This window comes from Rhinolophus sinicus, chromosome X, assembly GCF_036562045.2.
Source record: "Rhinolophus sinicus isolate RSC01 chromosome X, ASM3656204v1, whole genome shotgun sequence".
Taxonomy (NCBI): domain Eukaryota; kingdom Metazoa; phylum Chordata; class Mammalia; order Chiroptera; family Rhinolophidae; genus Rhinolophus; species Rhinolophus sinicus.
Window position 1 is genome coordinate 6,158,267 of NC_133768.1, and position 14,902 is coordinate 6,173,168.

Consider the following 14,902-nt stretch of genomic DNA (forward strand, 5'->3'; position numbering starts at 1 on the left):
CAATAGAAACTCCAGCCACATTTCTAGCTAACTAACTCAGGGAACTCAGGGTGGACCTCCAGACTCTGCGTTTTCAACAAATGCCCCCAGGGGGCTTAGAGAGGCCCAGCCCACACCCCAAGCTTTGGGTAAACACCGTTCCCGGTGACCATCTGGTAAAAATGCAAGACTGAACTGGAAAGGTAAAGAGAGAACTCCTTCCAGGGCAGCTCAGGGGGACCAGGACCTGGATATGACCACCAGGCAGACCCCAGTGACCTGTGGGTGAGAGTCCAACCCGGCTAGTTCACATTTACCACCACCACCACCAGCACCACCGCCCCGTGGCCATAGGGTAGAAATCGGGCATCCTGGTTGCTTGATTGCACCAGGCAACTCCCAAGACGCTGTGTGAGATGGACAAAGGGAGCTCAGCAAACCCAGCCGGGATTAATCAGCAACTCCTGTTTTCCAGTCTCCAGAGCTGCCCGCCCCACCCCCACCCCCGTCGCTTGGAACCAGGGAAAACTTGTTTCTAAAACTAATTCCCTGAGGCTCCAGATTAATGGGATTAGGGCAGGAGGGGCCCCACCCCGCAGATCCTGCGGCTCTGTGGGCGGTCCGAGCACAGAGCGCCCAGGGCAAGGTCCTGTGCGTCCAGCCTGCACTCGCCATGGGACCCAGGGTGCACAGGGAACGTGCTGCCCCCGCCGCCAGGTGCGCGGGACCCCGGGAAGCAGCCCCCACTCGAGCTTGGAGTTGGGCACACCGGGTGGGGGGAGTGGAGAGGGGTGCACAGGGAGAGCGTGGGCCTCCGGGAAAAGCCGGCTGTGCTTCCGGGATTCACCAAAACGCAGCTGAAGGCCGCTTTTGGCCCAGAGGCGGGACAAAAGAGGTGGGATTGGGGAAGATGCCCCCACGCGGTAAAGGGACGGAGGGGTGGAGAAAGGAAGACAGAGAGCGGAGGGAAAAGGGAGACAGTAAGAGAAAGGAGGAGGGGGGTAAAACGGCCTGGCTGGGTCCTCCCCAACTAAGACACGCCCCCGGGGCCCCTCCTCGCACCCTCAGGAGCGCGGCCTTGAGGTCCCTCCCCCCCCCCAAGACACATCCTGTCCCGCCTGTGTCCCCCCCACCCCCAACGCACTACACTCTCCAAGACACGCCCCGTTCGCCCCCCAGCGCGGCGGTTACGCCCTGCGAGCTATGGTTGGCTGTCGCACTAGGGCCCAATCGGGGAACGTGGACGGCACCGGGGACCCTGCTGAAGGCCCCGGGACACGTTACAGCCGGGATCAGAGCTGCCCGGGCCTCGCGTCCCTCCGGGTTACGGGGCGGAGAGAGCAGGGGGTCCGCCCCTTCCGCTCCAAGTCCCTTTACGCTCGTGCGCGCTTGTGCGCTGTTGCTGCTCGGCGGCAGCCAGCCTATCAAACTGGTGCAGTAACTGTGCGCTCAGAACAGCTGAGGGGTATCTCCCGGTAGTGTCTGGGGTACTTTTAATCTCACATTTATCCTTTTCCACTGTAAATGCTGCCTCCGCCCAGACCCTCCCTGCTCCGCCTCGGTTATGGCGCAGCCGGAACTCCGGGGACCTGGGCGGAAGGCGCGGCCAGGCCTCTGGGCCCGGGAATCGGGGGGCATCAGCCCTGAACGGCAGCGCTCAACCTCATCGCCTTCCCGTTAGTGAGATTTTAACTGAAGTGGCGTAAATTACAATGTGAGGGGAAGGAGGGGCCCCGATGAAAAAAGAAACCTAACTCTGGCACACCGAGCTAATTTGGGTTTTCTGCAGTGAGTGTTACTGTGCAAGCAACTGGAACAAAGGAATCGAACCCTAGATGCCATCCCTTGTTGAACCCTAATTTAGTGGAAATGCATAGCCCTGCCCAGCAAACGGGTTTGAAATGCTGACTTTTCATTCCAAAGTATACGCCTTTATTTCCGCCTTTTGGTTTTCTCTCCAGGAACAGTCTGTCAGTTCTACTCGTTGTATGTTTGCTTCTGACGACTTGCGAATTAAAAGCAGCCAGTGCCTTTAAGCCAAATATTCTACTCATAATGGCAGACGATCTTGGCATTGGGGATCTCGGTTGCTATGGGAACGATACACTGAGGTACAGTGTGCTGGTGGAGGGGCTGGTGGCGCTGGTAGTGCTCGTGTGGTGTGTGAGTGTCTGTGTATTTGGCTGAACGATGCATTTAAAATGCGCCTGTAGAAAGCAGGAAATTCCTCAGTGCATCAGATGTCAGCACCAAAAAAAGTTATTTTTGGACAGGAAAAGAGGGTCCTACACCTTTCCAACAGCATAGAACCCTGGTGGGTGGGTGTATGTTTCCTTTGGCTGCTTTAACAAGGGACCACTCACTGGGTGGCTTAAAACAACAGGAACTCATCGTCCCCCAGGCCTGGAGACCAGGAGTGTGACATCAAGGTGTCCCAGGACCACACTCCCTCCGGAGGCCCCAGGGGAAGGTCCCTTCTACCTCTTCCAGCTCCTGGGGGCTCCAGGCATCCCTGGGCTGGTGGCCGCCTCCCTCCCATCTCTGCCTCCGTCCCCACGTGGCGTCTTCTCTGTGTCTGTGTCCCTCCTCTTCTGTCTCTGATGAGGACACTGTGATTGGATTCAGGGCCCCCTGATCCAGGACGACCTCACCTCAGATCCTTTACTCCAAACCATCCTTCACTTCGTCTATCAGTGACTAGTATGACGTCATTCAGACTCTTCTAGCGCAGAGGGCATTTTCCCCTGGTAAGGTTGTCCCATGGCAGTTGTTCCAGCAACCACGCTGTTGAAAAACACAGAAGTATGCTGGGCACCCTTTTGCGTTCTAAATCAGGGGCCACAATGGGCCCTCTTTTTGGTAAAGGGCCACCCAAGGTCCGTGTGGCCTGTCCTTCTTTCTCTCCTTTCTATTTCCCCCAACTTTTCAAAAGTGTAGAAACGATTCTGAACTCCAGAGGGACTTTTAAAAAATAGATTGAGAACTAGATTTGGCCGTAGATTGCATGTATCGGTGCAGTATCCTGCAGCAACACCCACAATCTCAGCTGCAAAGCCGACTGTCTGGTTCCTACTTTGTAAGGGGGTGCCCCAGTCTAGTTTTTGACGTCTGACTGCTGACAGCTTTGAAGCCACAGCCCTCCCTCTCCCCTTGGTGACCTACACCTGGACAAACTGAAAAGAAAACCCAGGTGTTCTGTCCTTTGGTGCTGGTGGGGGCTTCAAACCACACCAGTGCCCATGAGATACCATCCTTTTCCGGCTCCGAACCACACTGTTGGAGAGGTGGCTCCTTGCCCCTGCAGGGGACCCAAACCCAAGTAATTCTAAAACCCAGTGATGGTTTAGAAGTATGACCCAGCCCATCCCGACGCCTCCCACATGGGCGTCTCCTGCTGGATGCACGTGCCCTTTCCTGAGAGTGACACGTATGTGCTTTGCTCAGGACGCCAAATATCGACCGACTGGCAGCGGAAGGCGTGAGGCTCACCCAGCACCTGGCGGCCGCCCCGCTCTGTACCCCCAGCAGGGCTGCCTTCCTCACGGGGAGACACTCTCTCCGATCAGGTAGGTGTTGTGCGGACAACTGAGAAAAGGCCACGTCCATGTCACACGGTGGTTGTCCTTAATCGTCGGTTGAGATACAAGGAAAGTGGTAAAAACTCATTGGGAATTCAAAAGGCTAAAGCTCTTCTGGGGTAGCTGCTTATGTTTGACGTTTTGTTGATTGGTGTAAATATTTGCATCAATATTGATGTGAAGTCAGGATTTCAGACGGGCTCTGCGTGGGCGGGGGGGCTGAGTAATGCATCCCCGCCCCCCCCAAGATGCTACATTGTAATGCCCAGAATGAATGAAGGTTTCCTTATGTGGCAGAGGTGAGTCTGAAGATGTGATCAACGTCCCCTGGAGGTGGGGACGTTATCTGGGATTATCCAGGTGACCACAATGTCATCACCTGGTAGAATCTAGTAGCAAATAACGTCCCACACCGAATTTGTGACAACCAAAAATGACTCCATGCATTGCCAAGTTCCCTGGAGGGCAGAATCACCTTTGGTTGACGATCAGTATGGTAGATAAATGATAGATAGATAGATACATAGATACATAGATACATAGATACATAGATGGTAAATAGATAAACAGACCCCTGCAAAGTCGCAACATTTGTCCCCCTCCGCACTGCTGACATTGGGCTGGCTGATTCTCTATGGTGGCATTCTGGGCCACTACGGTTTTTCCACCTACGAGATGCTACTGGCACTCCTCCCCAGTTGTGACAACCAAAAATGATTCTTTGTATTGCTGAGTGTCCCTGGCAGCGGGGTGGGGGGTGCAGAGTCATTCCCGGCTGACAGCCCCCACTGCATCCCCCAGAAACCGAACGCTTCCTGTCTGGTCCATTTCACAGGCATGGAGGCCACTGACGGATACCGAGCCCTTCAGTGGAACGCTGGCTCGGGCGGGCTCCCTGAGAATGAGACCACATTTGCAAGAATCCTGCAGCGGGAAGGTTACGCAACAGGCCTCATAGGTACGGCTCATGCCAGTCGATCACCTTGAATATCAGCGATCACAAAGACCTATAGTCCTACAGAGGGAAGAGGGGATGTGTCAGAACCACAGTCTGGTGCCCGATCCATCGGACCTCTCTCTCGGCTTGTTTCCAGTGTTGGAATTTTTGTCATTGACAAGTACATTTAGCATCTTGCTAGATTCACCTCTTTCCTTCCCTGGCCAGATCAATCTTCTCCTCTCCTGATTTGTCAGAAACTTGTCTAGAAACGATCTTACCCTAAATGGCCACATACCACCTCGGAACCCTCAGAGTTCAGGGTCACTGGCTTGGTTTGCACAGCAAGCTCAGGGAAGGGTCCCAAGGTCCCTCGTTGTAAAGAAGGGTTGGGGGGGTCCACAAGCCCACCTTTAGCCTGGGGAACTCACCAGGAGGACCCCCGGAGCATACCATCATTGTCACAGCCGTGACATACTACAGTGAACGGCTACAGAAAAAAATCAGGAAAGGTAACAGCACGTGGGGTGACATCTGCAAGAGACCTGCCCATCTGACACACTAGAAATGGAGGACAAAACATGAGGTGGTCTGAACCAACACCACGGTCACGGGATAACTGGGTCGGATCTGTGGGGGTCTCTTTTATAAAGGGCACTAATCTTAGCAGTCTGTCTTTTGGCAGTTTAATTTGCAGGCCTCCGGCACCACACCTAAGAGAGTTCACAACAGCCCACATGACCTAATCCCCTCCCAAAAGCCCTACCTCCTAATATCATCACATTGGGTGTTAACATTCAACATATGAATTTTGGGGGGACACAAGCATTCAGTCCATAGCATATCCCATCTCCAGTGGCTTTCTGAAGGACTTTTTACACATCTGCAATCTCATCTTTATTTCCCTCTTCAGTCCTAAGAAGGATTGACTAGATCATTACATTACCAGCTCACTACTGTCGGGTCAATATGTCAGACCTCGTAGCCATCCTTAAATGTCCTACTCTGTGAGTAGAGTTTTTTTAAAAAGCTGGATACGTGGATTTATTTTTGTGTTTACCAGAATTGGCAGGCCTGTGTACCCGTTCCTTATGTGAGTCTTTTTTTTATTTATTTAATTGGGAATATTGGGGAACAGTGTGTTTTTCCAGGACCCATCAGCATCATGTCAAGTCATTGTTTTCAATCTAGTTGTGGAGGGTGCAGCTCACTGGCCCATGTGGGAATCGAACCGGCGACCTTAGTGTTGTGAGCACTGAGCTCTAACCACTTGAGCCAACCGGCCACCCAGAGTCTTTATTTCTTGGTCCTCGCACTCGATCTATATTTGGAAAAGGCTCTTCACGTTCCAAGTGGTAGAAAATCTTGGAGGTGGGAGATCCATTTGCATAGGTTTCTTCACCCCACCTCATTATTTTTCTTTTCTTAAATGTGAACAGGGAACTAAAGGTAGGTCTCTGGGTTTGGAACTAGAACAAATTCCCGCAGGTTTTGAAGACATTGTGTGAGAGGTGGGAGGGAAGAGAGGGAGCCAGAGACCTGGTGTATCGTCTGCACATGGAGGTAAGGTCCATCAGTAGGTCGGAAGCTTATTTATTCTGTTTTGTGCCTCAGCGTAAGCTGCCTGAGGGTCTGGGGCACGTGACATAGACAGAAACTGCCATAGACAATCAAGTTCTTTGGACATCGTCCTGGAATTTAAGATGTTGGGTTCCTCATATTCCATCTCTGTGACATTGTTACAACAGTCATTGCTTTTGGGGGAAAAAAAATCTGTAAGAGCTCCCGTTTTCAAGTGGTTTGCTTTTAGGTAAAAAAAAAAAAAAAAAAAAAAAAAAAAATCAGTCAATGATATTTTGTGAATTATATAATAGCCAGAATGATGTCGGTTTGCAAGCTTGTAACCCTCCACACTCCAGAAAATCTTAACTGTGAATCATTTTATAATTACTATGTCGATACGTTCATTAGTATTCATGAACGGTTATCTATCCATTTACACACCGGTATCTAATTCACTTTATTCCTTCCTTTTTTCAAATTTCCATTACATTTCTTTTCTGTTTCAAATTTCCATTGTATTCCTTTTATATTGCAAATGTTGCTGTTTCATACTTTTTTTTTTTTAATTAAAGTTTAGTGGGGTGACAATTGTTAGTAAAGTTACGTAGGAGTCAGATGTACAATTCTGTAATCCATCATCTATATATCTCATTGTGTGTTCACCACCCAGAGTCAGTTCTCCTTCCATCAGCATTTATTTGACCCTGTTTACCCTCTTCTACCATCCCCCCCCACTCATACTTTCATTTCCATGACAACATCCAAATTATCCTGCGAAGGTGATTTGTACCCAACAGAGAACCTCCAGTGTGCATTCTTGTCTTAACTTTTCGCTTTTATCTTCAGGAAAATGGCACCAGGGCGTAAACTGTGAAACCCGCACAGACCACTGTCACCACCCACTCAACCACGGGTTCGACTATTTCTACGGCATGCCTTTCACCCTTGTCAACGACTGTCACCCAGGCCGGCTCCCGGAAGTGGATGCGTCCCTGAGAGCACAGCTCGGTCACTACACCCAGCTCATGGTGCTGGGAATTCTGACGCTGGCTGCTGGCAGAACCTGTGGGTTCATCTCCGTTTCCTGGAAAGCAGTCCTGGGTCTGGCCTGCCTGGTCGCCCTGTTTTTCATCTCCTGGTACAGCAGCTTCGGGTTTGTGGGTCGATGGAATTGTATCCTGATGAGAAACCATGATGTCACGGAGCAGCCCATGGTTTTGGAAAGAACGGCCAGCCGTCTGCTAAAGGAAGCCATTTCCTATATTGAAAGGTAATTAAATGATCATGGTTTTCTGCTTTTTTATTTTATTTTTTTATTTTTCACTTACAGTTGACATATAATATTATATACAGTGGTACCTCGGTTTTCTAACATCTCCGTTGACGAACATTTCGGTTTACAAACGCCGTAAATTTTATGGCTCTATGGTATCATTAGGTAGTAAAATTCATGCTAAATTTGCAGTTTTCGGGGTTGATTTTAAACCTCTGGAACGGATTAATCCATTTTGCATTACTTTCTATGGGAAAACCGTGCCTCGGTTTTCGAATATTTCAGAACCCAACCGGTCTTCTGGGATGGATTACGTTCGAAAACCGAGGTACCACTGTACTCGTTTCAGGTGTACAGCGTAGTGGTTAGACATTTATATACCTTATGAAGAGATCCCCCACCCCCCCTGATAAGTCTAGTTCCCACCTGGAACTATACAGAGTTATTACCATATTATTGACTCTATTCCCTGTGCTGTACTTTACATCCCTGTGACTATTTTGTAGCTGCCAATTTGTATTTCTTCATCTTCCCCTTTCTCACCCATCCTCCTAACCCCCTCCCATCTGGCAACCATTAGTTTTTCTCTGTATCCATGAGTCTATTTCTGTCTTGTTTGTTCATTTATTCTGTTCTTTAAATTCCACATATAAGTGAGATCATATGGTATTTCTCTTTCTCTGTCTGACTTTTCTCACTTAGCATAATACCCTCTAGGTCCATCCATGTTGTCACAAATGGTAAGATTTCGTTCTTTTTTTATGGCCAAGTAATACTCCATTGTATAAATGCACCACATTTTCTTTATCTGGTCATCTATTGGTGGGCATTTCAGTTGTTTCCATATCTTGGCTATTGTGAACAGTGCTGCGGTAAACATAGGGGTTTGCATATCTTTTCAAATCAGTGTTTTGGATTTCTTCAGCTAAATACCCAGGAGTGCAAGTGCTGGGTCATAAGGTCGTTCTATTTTGAATATTTTGAGGACCCTCCATACTGTTTTCCATAGCGGCTGCACCAATTTGCAATCCTAACAGTGCACGAGGGTTCCCTTTTCTCCACATCCACGCCAGCATTTGCTGTTTGTTGATTTATTGATGATAGACATTCTGACAGGAGTGAGATGGTATCTCATTGTGGTTTTTATTTGCTTTTCTCTGATGATTAGTGAGGTTGAGCATTTTTTCATATGTCTGGTGCCCATCTTAAACCATCCCATTTGAAAAAGGAAATGAGTTCTCAGAGCCTCTGAGTCTCTTTTTCATCTTTGGGATTCTATTCACTTGCTTTCTCAGCAGATGGGTCTGAAGAAGTCAGCCTTTTAGAGGGATGGGTTTCCAGGACTCGGGTCTCTGCTGTAATGTCACAGATCACGTCTCGCTGACGCAAATGCCGTTATGTTCGAAGGGTGTTTTTCTTCTTTCAGAAACAAGGACAGGCCATTCCTGCTCTTCGTTTCTTTGTTGCATGTACACATCCCCCTGGTAACCACAAAAGAGTTCCTTGGGAAGAGTCAGCATGGCTTATATGGTGACAACGTGGAAGAAATGGACTGGCTCATAGGTGAGCTGGGACACCCCCGACCATGACTCACTCTTGGCCTCCGTGTGACAGTAAGCAATGCGTTGGCCATCTCACTGTGAACCAGGTTGCAGAACAGAATTAGAAGAGGGAGGAGAGTCTTCCATGTCTTGTATGTGCTCGTGTAGTGTTTCTGATTTCTTAAGTCTCCTTCTGCACAGAAATGATCCTCCCACCACGTCCATTGTTTAAAGCCATCGGGAGACATTACGGAAAGTGAAGCAATGTTGGTATTTTTCAAAATCGCTTTCCTTCTCTGGCCCGGAGACAGCCTGGAGAGAACCAACGAGATTGTAGACTCTTAAAAAAAGAAAATGTAGGCATGGAAATCCTTGCAGTAGATGATGGCATGTCCTGAGACAGGCACAGAGATCCTGTGACAAGTAAAGCAGCAGATAAACCCAGAAGAGGAGGGTGGGTTACAAAAGGTTTCAACAACCTGCATTTCTAGGGCTACGAAAGCCCATGCAGTTCACAGGCTTTATTTTCTGCATTTTTGAGGTCCCGCGGTCTCGGTGGGTTAAAGCAGTGACGTAGTTTGCAGTTGGCTCTGTGTTGCTGAGTGTTGGCCATATTGTGCCAACCCCCAGAGATGCTCATGGTCCTGGGTTCCCCCTGCATGAGACATCCCTGGGACACCCACATTCTCACCACGTCCCCATCCACATGCATTTATCATTATGGACATCTGTGTACATGCATCCATAGCGTGTTCAAAAGACCTGCCAGCTTTATGTGTTTTCCGTAGTATTGCTATCCTTGTAAGCAGGTCTCTGAACCCTCCCGTAGGAGACGAACAATGTATGCCTTCACACTTTGTGATTTCATTCATCACCGTGGCCTCCTGGAGACCGGGGTCCCTTTTTAGCAAGGGGTGACTTACATAGAAAGGGGGAACTGTGTTGCATTCGCTGATGCTAGCTTACTCACGTTGCCCTGAAACGTGCTGTTTTGCATACAGGTAGAATTCTGAATGCCCTTGAAGAACATGGTTTGACAAACACCACATTTACGTACTTCACCTCTGACCACGGAGGACATCTAGAGGCAAGAAGTGAACATGGCCAGCTGGGCGGATGGAATGGCATCTACAGAGGTAAGACCGATGGACCCTGGGGTTAGAGGACAGATTCGTGACAAGCACAGGGGTCCCAGCAGTGAAGGGCGCAGATCAGGGGGACATTGGAAAGAGCGGGCTCTTGCAAAGGGTGTTCCTTGAGCATCTATTATAGACCACCTTCCGCCTGCCTCGCTGGCACGGTAGAGAGATGAAGACACATGCCTTCCCCTTCAAGGTTTGCATTTTAAAAGAAGAAAGAGATGTACAAATAAATAATTAACAAGGGATTAAGAGGTACAAATTGGTCGTCACAAAATAGTCATGGGGATGTAAAGTACCGCACAGGGAATATACTTAATAATATGTTAATAACTGTGTGTGGTGCCAAGTGGGGACTAGACTTATCAGGGGATCACTTCATAACTTAGATAAATGTCTGACCCCTAGGCTGGACACCTGACACTAATGTAAAATAATATTGGATGTGAACTATAATTTTTTTTTTAATTGTCATAGGCTATATAGAACCACATACGGAATATAGTCAGTAATATTCTAATAACTACGTCTGGTGCCAGGTGGGTACTAGACTAATTGGGGGGAATCACTTCGTAAGTTATATAAATGTCTAACCACGATGCTATACACCTGAAACGAATAATAATAATTAAAAAAAAAGATAAAAATATATTGCGCACTTACCGGAAGAAAAAAAAAAAGCATTAGTGGGGCAGTGTGTGTAATACCTGTGTATTCCAGTAGATCCTGTCACATTTAGGGTGTCATACCTTTATGTTATAGCTATTTTTTTAAAGTCTGGTACAGTTAGTCACAGATTCCATCCTAGTGAGTCCCACCTGTGGAAATGCACCTGTAAAAACCCCCCATCAACACTTGTGGTGCTTTTGCAGTCAATTCCGAAAGGAGCCAGGACACTGAGTCCCGATGCACGCGCTGCCAGCCGAGGTGGGACGGGGGGTCGTTCTGCCCGCTTGTTTCAGTTCTCAGACGGTGACCACGTCCCCCTCCTGGTGTATGTAGGCTGGACGATCTCCTGGACAGCCCTAACCGTGCCATTTGCTTACAGGTGGCAAAGGCATGGGCGGCTGGGAAGGTGGGATCCGAGTCCCGGGAGTCGTCCGCTGGCCTGGGGTGCTCCCGGCCGGCCGGGTGATTCAGGAGCCCACCAGCCTCATGGATGTCTTCCCCACGGTGGTGCAGCTGGCGGGCGGCCAGGTGCCCCAGGACAGGTACACGTACGAGGAGACCACCTGCTCCCTGACTCCTGAGCCCTCTTCCCTTCCCTCTTTCACATGTAGGGGGGAAAACAACAAGGATATAGGGACACTGAGAAAATTCTCCCGTCCTCAGATGCAGGGGACAGCCTGCCCTACAATAACCATCTCCAGGAAAGCACAGGTTTAAGTAAAAGATTGGGTCACGCTGCCCATTTGTGCACTTTTGGCCAAATGGCACAGCTCAGCATAACAAACGGGAGATTGAATCATTGGAAATGCGATGCATTGAAAAACATCTCCCTGTAATTAAAATGCCATCGTGCCTCCACCGTGGATGGAGCTATAAAGATATGACTTAAAAATGGCATTCACCTCGAAAACAGCCAAAGCATCTCTCATATAGGAGAAGAAACAGAAGTCAGTGTTTTGATAATGACTTGATTTGATTCCACTTACGGGACCAAATAAATACTCCAGTGTGAGGGATAATACATAACCGCAGGGCTCCTGTCCCAGCTTTTCATCACAAGAAAGCATTTTTTATGTTCCATCAGGGTTCTGCAGAGAACCCATAATATATATGCAGTGTGTGTGTGTGTGTGTGTGTGTGTAAAATAAGACATTTACTTTAAGGCTCATACAGTTGTGGATGTCTTATATTAATTTTTGCTCCAAAAGATGCATTAGGGCTTATGTTCGGGGGATGTCCTCCTGAAAAATCATGCGAGGGCTTCTTTCCCGTTGAGGTCTTATTTTCAGGGAAACACAGTACAAATTACCTGAATAATAACACCCAGACTGTTTCGGCAGACCCTTGGGCGACCTTACCCAGCCAAGTAGACACATGAAACCAAACCATCCCAATTACGGCGTAATTTTCGGTAGAACCACAGGCTTCAAGGGCTGTAGAGTTGTAAGGACAAGTCCTAGATTTGGTTCAGATAAAGGGGTTTTTGAAATTACAACTTCTTTAGAAGGAAGGACCTCGGGTCACATTCCCTTGGCCGGCTCTTGTACACACGTGACAACGTCCCTGGGAGTCTGTTAAGATTTACAAGGTTTCTGCAGCCCCAGCTCTGCAACCGGGGGGGCCTGGGCAGTCCAGCTGGAATTGGAGACTTTGTGTTAACATCTGAGGTCAGAATGGGGTGTGTGTCTGTGTGTGTTCTGTTGATGTAAGGCCGCATCTCACACAACCCTGAAACTCAGTAACTTTGTGACGTAAAACACCGCATAGGGCAGCACCTGGCCGCCTGGTGAGTGCTCAGGGAGCATGTGCTCTCTGAGCCACGTGCCATTAGGTGGGGCTCCTGCAGCGTGCGGTCTGGTGCCCAGGTGCACACGAAGCCCGGGGGTCTTGGTCTGACCCCTTCCTCTGGTCTCTGCACTGAATCAGGGTGATGGATGGTCACAGCCTGCTGCCCTTGCTGCAAGGGGCCGCTGAGCACTCGGCACACGACTTCCTGTTTCATTACTGCGGGAAGTACCTCCACGCGGCTCGCTGGCATGACAAGCGCGGTGAGTACACACCTTCCCCTCGACGCTGGGGGCTCAGAGAGGCAGAACCGAGGGGATGGCTGGGTCGGGGGATGGATGGGTGGGGTGATGGATGGACAGGTGGGTGGGTGGGTGGATGGATGGATGGATGGATGGTGGATGGATGGATGGATGGATGGATGGTGGGTGGATGGATGGATGATGGATGGATGGATGGATGGATGGATGGATGGATACACAGAGAGACATTTTAAAGAACTGCCTCACGTGGCTGTGAGGGCCGGCAAGTGTGAAATCTGCAGGGCGGATACCCAGGCAGTGAAGAGCTGATGCTGCCATCTTGAGTCTGAAGGCTGGAAACTCAGGCAGAATTTCTATGCTGTGGTCTGAAGGCAGAGTTCCTTCCTCTCTGGGAAACCTCGGCCTTTTTTCTCTTCTGTCCTTCAACTGATTGGGTGAGGCCCACCCCAGGAGGCTGAGCAATCTACTTCACTGCAATGGTAAACTCATCTTAAAAAAAAAAGCCTTCATGGCAACGTCTAGTGTTTGACCACATGTCTGGGGACCATGTGCTACCCATGTTGACACCTGAAATTCACCATCACAAAGCACATGCCTTTCTTCCAGAGAAGAGTCACTCAGTAGAATCGCTCAGAGGGTGACGGCTGGTGCTGGCCGTGTTTGCAGGGGAAGGCACATCCAGCTGCACTCCGTGCTCTGATCGACTTTATTACCTGCCACGTACCCAAGCGAACCCCTAGAGGACATAGCAAGACTTCTGCCAGTCATGCTATTGACAGATGCTACTCGCTTCTGTTTGCAGACGTAAGAGGCGGGCACTGAACAATTGAAACACAGGGCAAGGGGCACGCATATTCTAACGGCATCTGTGGTTCTAAGCCCCACACAGCCACAGTGAGCCCTTTTGGACGAGTCCCTTTGCTTCTCTGTGCCTGGAGCACACGTATACACACATGGGCACGTACACACACACCCCGATGTGACAATGCTAGTAACACCTGTGCACGACCCACCCTGCATTCTTGTCCCTTCTCTTTTTCTGTCCCGTGGCGTGTGCATGATCGTTCCCCAGTGCTGGTACCTGGGTCAGGTGTTTACCATCGTTCAGGTTTCTGCTCCGCTGACCACCTCCCTGTTTGCATTCAGGGGGAAGACTCTGGAAGGTCCATTACATGACTCCACGGTTCCACCCCGAGGGAGCTGGGGCCTGCTACGGCCGAGGCGTGTGCCCCTGTTCTGGGGACGGAGTGACCCAGCACAGCCCCCCTTTGCTGTTTGACCTCTCCAGGGACCCTTCCGAGGCACGGCCCCTCTCCCCGGGCACTGAGCCCCTGTTCGAGGCCGTCATCGCCACGGTGGGTGAGGCGGTGAGAAACCACAGGAAGACGCTGAGTTCCGTCCCCCAACAGTTTTCCCTGAGCAACATCCTGTGGAAGCCGTGGCTGCAGCCGTGCTGCGGGACCTTCCCCTTCTGCTCCTGCAGCGAGGACGGAGACCACAGTGAGACGTGATGTCCCATGGTCAGGGTGGCTGCCGTCACAAAGACAGGACCGAACACGGGCTGGCGAGGACGTGGCGGAAAGGGAGGTCTGCCCTGCCCTGTCGGTGGGCACGTAAATGGGTGCAGCCACGATGGGAAACAGCAGGGAGGGCCCTCAGAAAGTTAGCTCTACATTGTGACCCAGCAGTTCCACTTCTGCGTATTTCTCTGAAGAACTCCAGAACCCCGATTTGAAAAGACAGATGCACCCCTGTGTTCCTTGCAGCCTTATGCACAATAGGCAAGATATGGAAGCAGCCTGTGTCCATCAATGGATGCTGGGATACAAAAGACATGCAGAGATGACGGCTCAGAACAGGTGATGGTTTAACTCAATGGTGATCATTTTACCGTGTGTGCGTACATCAAATTTCATACGCCCTACATACATACAATTTCATTTGTCAATTATACCCCCATAAATCTGGAAAACACATTTCTCAAAAGACAGGGACCATGACAGGGGGACCCAAGCAAGAGCGACCAGAGTCCACACAAATCTACCGTGTGGTCCTGGCTTACGTTCCCCTTTTTCCAGGAGCGAACCCTGGGGGTCGCTTTTCTCATCTCCGTACGTGCACGTAGACAAAAATCGAAAACAAAACTGTAAAACAGTAAACAGACTTGAACGCCCA

The 14,902-nt window shown here is 49.8% G+C and overlaps 1 protein-coding gene and 1 long non-coding RNA gene across 6 annotated transcripts in view; one reads left to right on the forward strand and one right to left on the reverse strand.

The window, feature by feature from the left end:
* Nucleotides 1-1,268, reverse strand: part of LOC141569748 (uncharacterized) — a 16,654-nt gene extending 15,386 nt beyond the window's left edge. The window contains exon 1 of the long non-coding RNA XR_012493533.1: nucleotides 1,124-1,268. This is a non-coding gene — a long non-coding RNA (uncharacterized LOC141569748). The remainder of the gene's footprint in view (nucleotides 1-1,123) is intronic.
* On the forward strand, nucleotides 529-14,902 carry ARSD (arylsulfatase D). Of its 5 annotated transcripts, none has more exons than XM_019714572.2 (10): nucleotides 529-696; nucleotides 1,941-2,090; nucleotides 3,424-3,545; nucleotides 4,393-4,515; nucleotides 6,904-7,327; nucleotides 8,757-8,893; nucleotides 9,873-10,007; nucleotides 11,059-11,221; nucleotides 12,606-12,727; nucleotides 13,874-14,902. In XM_019714572.2, exons 1-10 carry the CDS (start codon nucleotides 545-547, stop codon nucleotides 14,236-14,238), a joined length of 1,893 nt encoding a protein of 630 aa, XP_019570131.2. In that variant the 5' UTR covers nucleotides 529-544; the 3' UTR covers nucleotides 14,239-14,902. The 5 variants fall into 5 exon arrangements, with proteins under 5 accessions (XP_019570131.2, XP_074180342.1, XP_074180340.1 ...); XM_074324241.1 differs by lacking the exon at nucleotides 529-696 and adding an exon at nucleotides 778-874; XM_074324239.1 differs by lacking the exon at nucleotides 529-696 and adding an exon at nucleotides 1,134-1,454.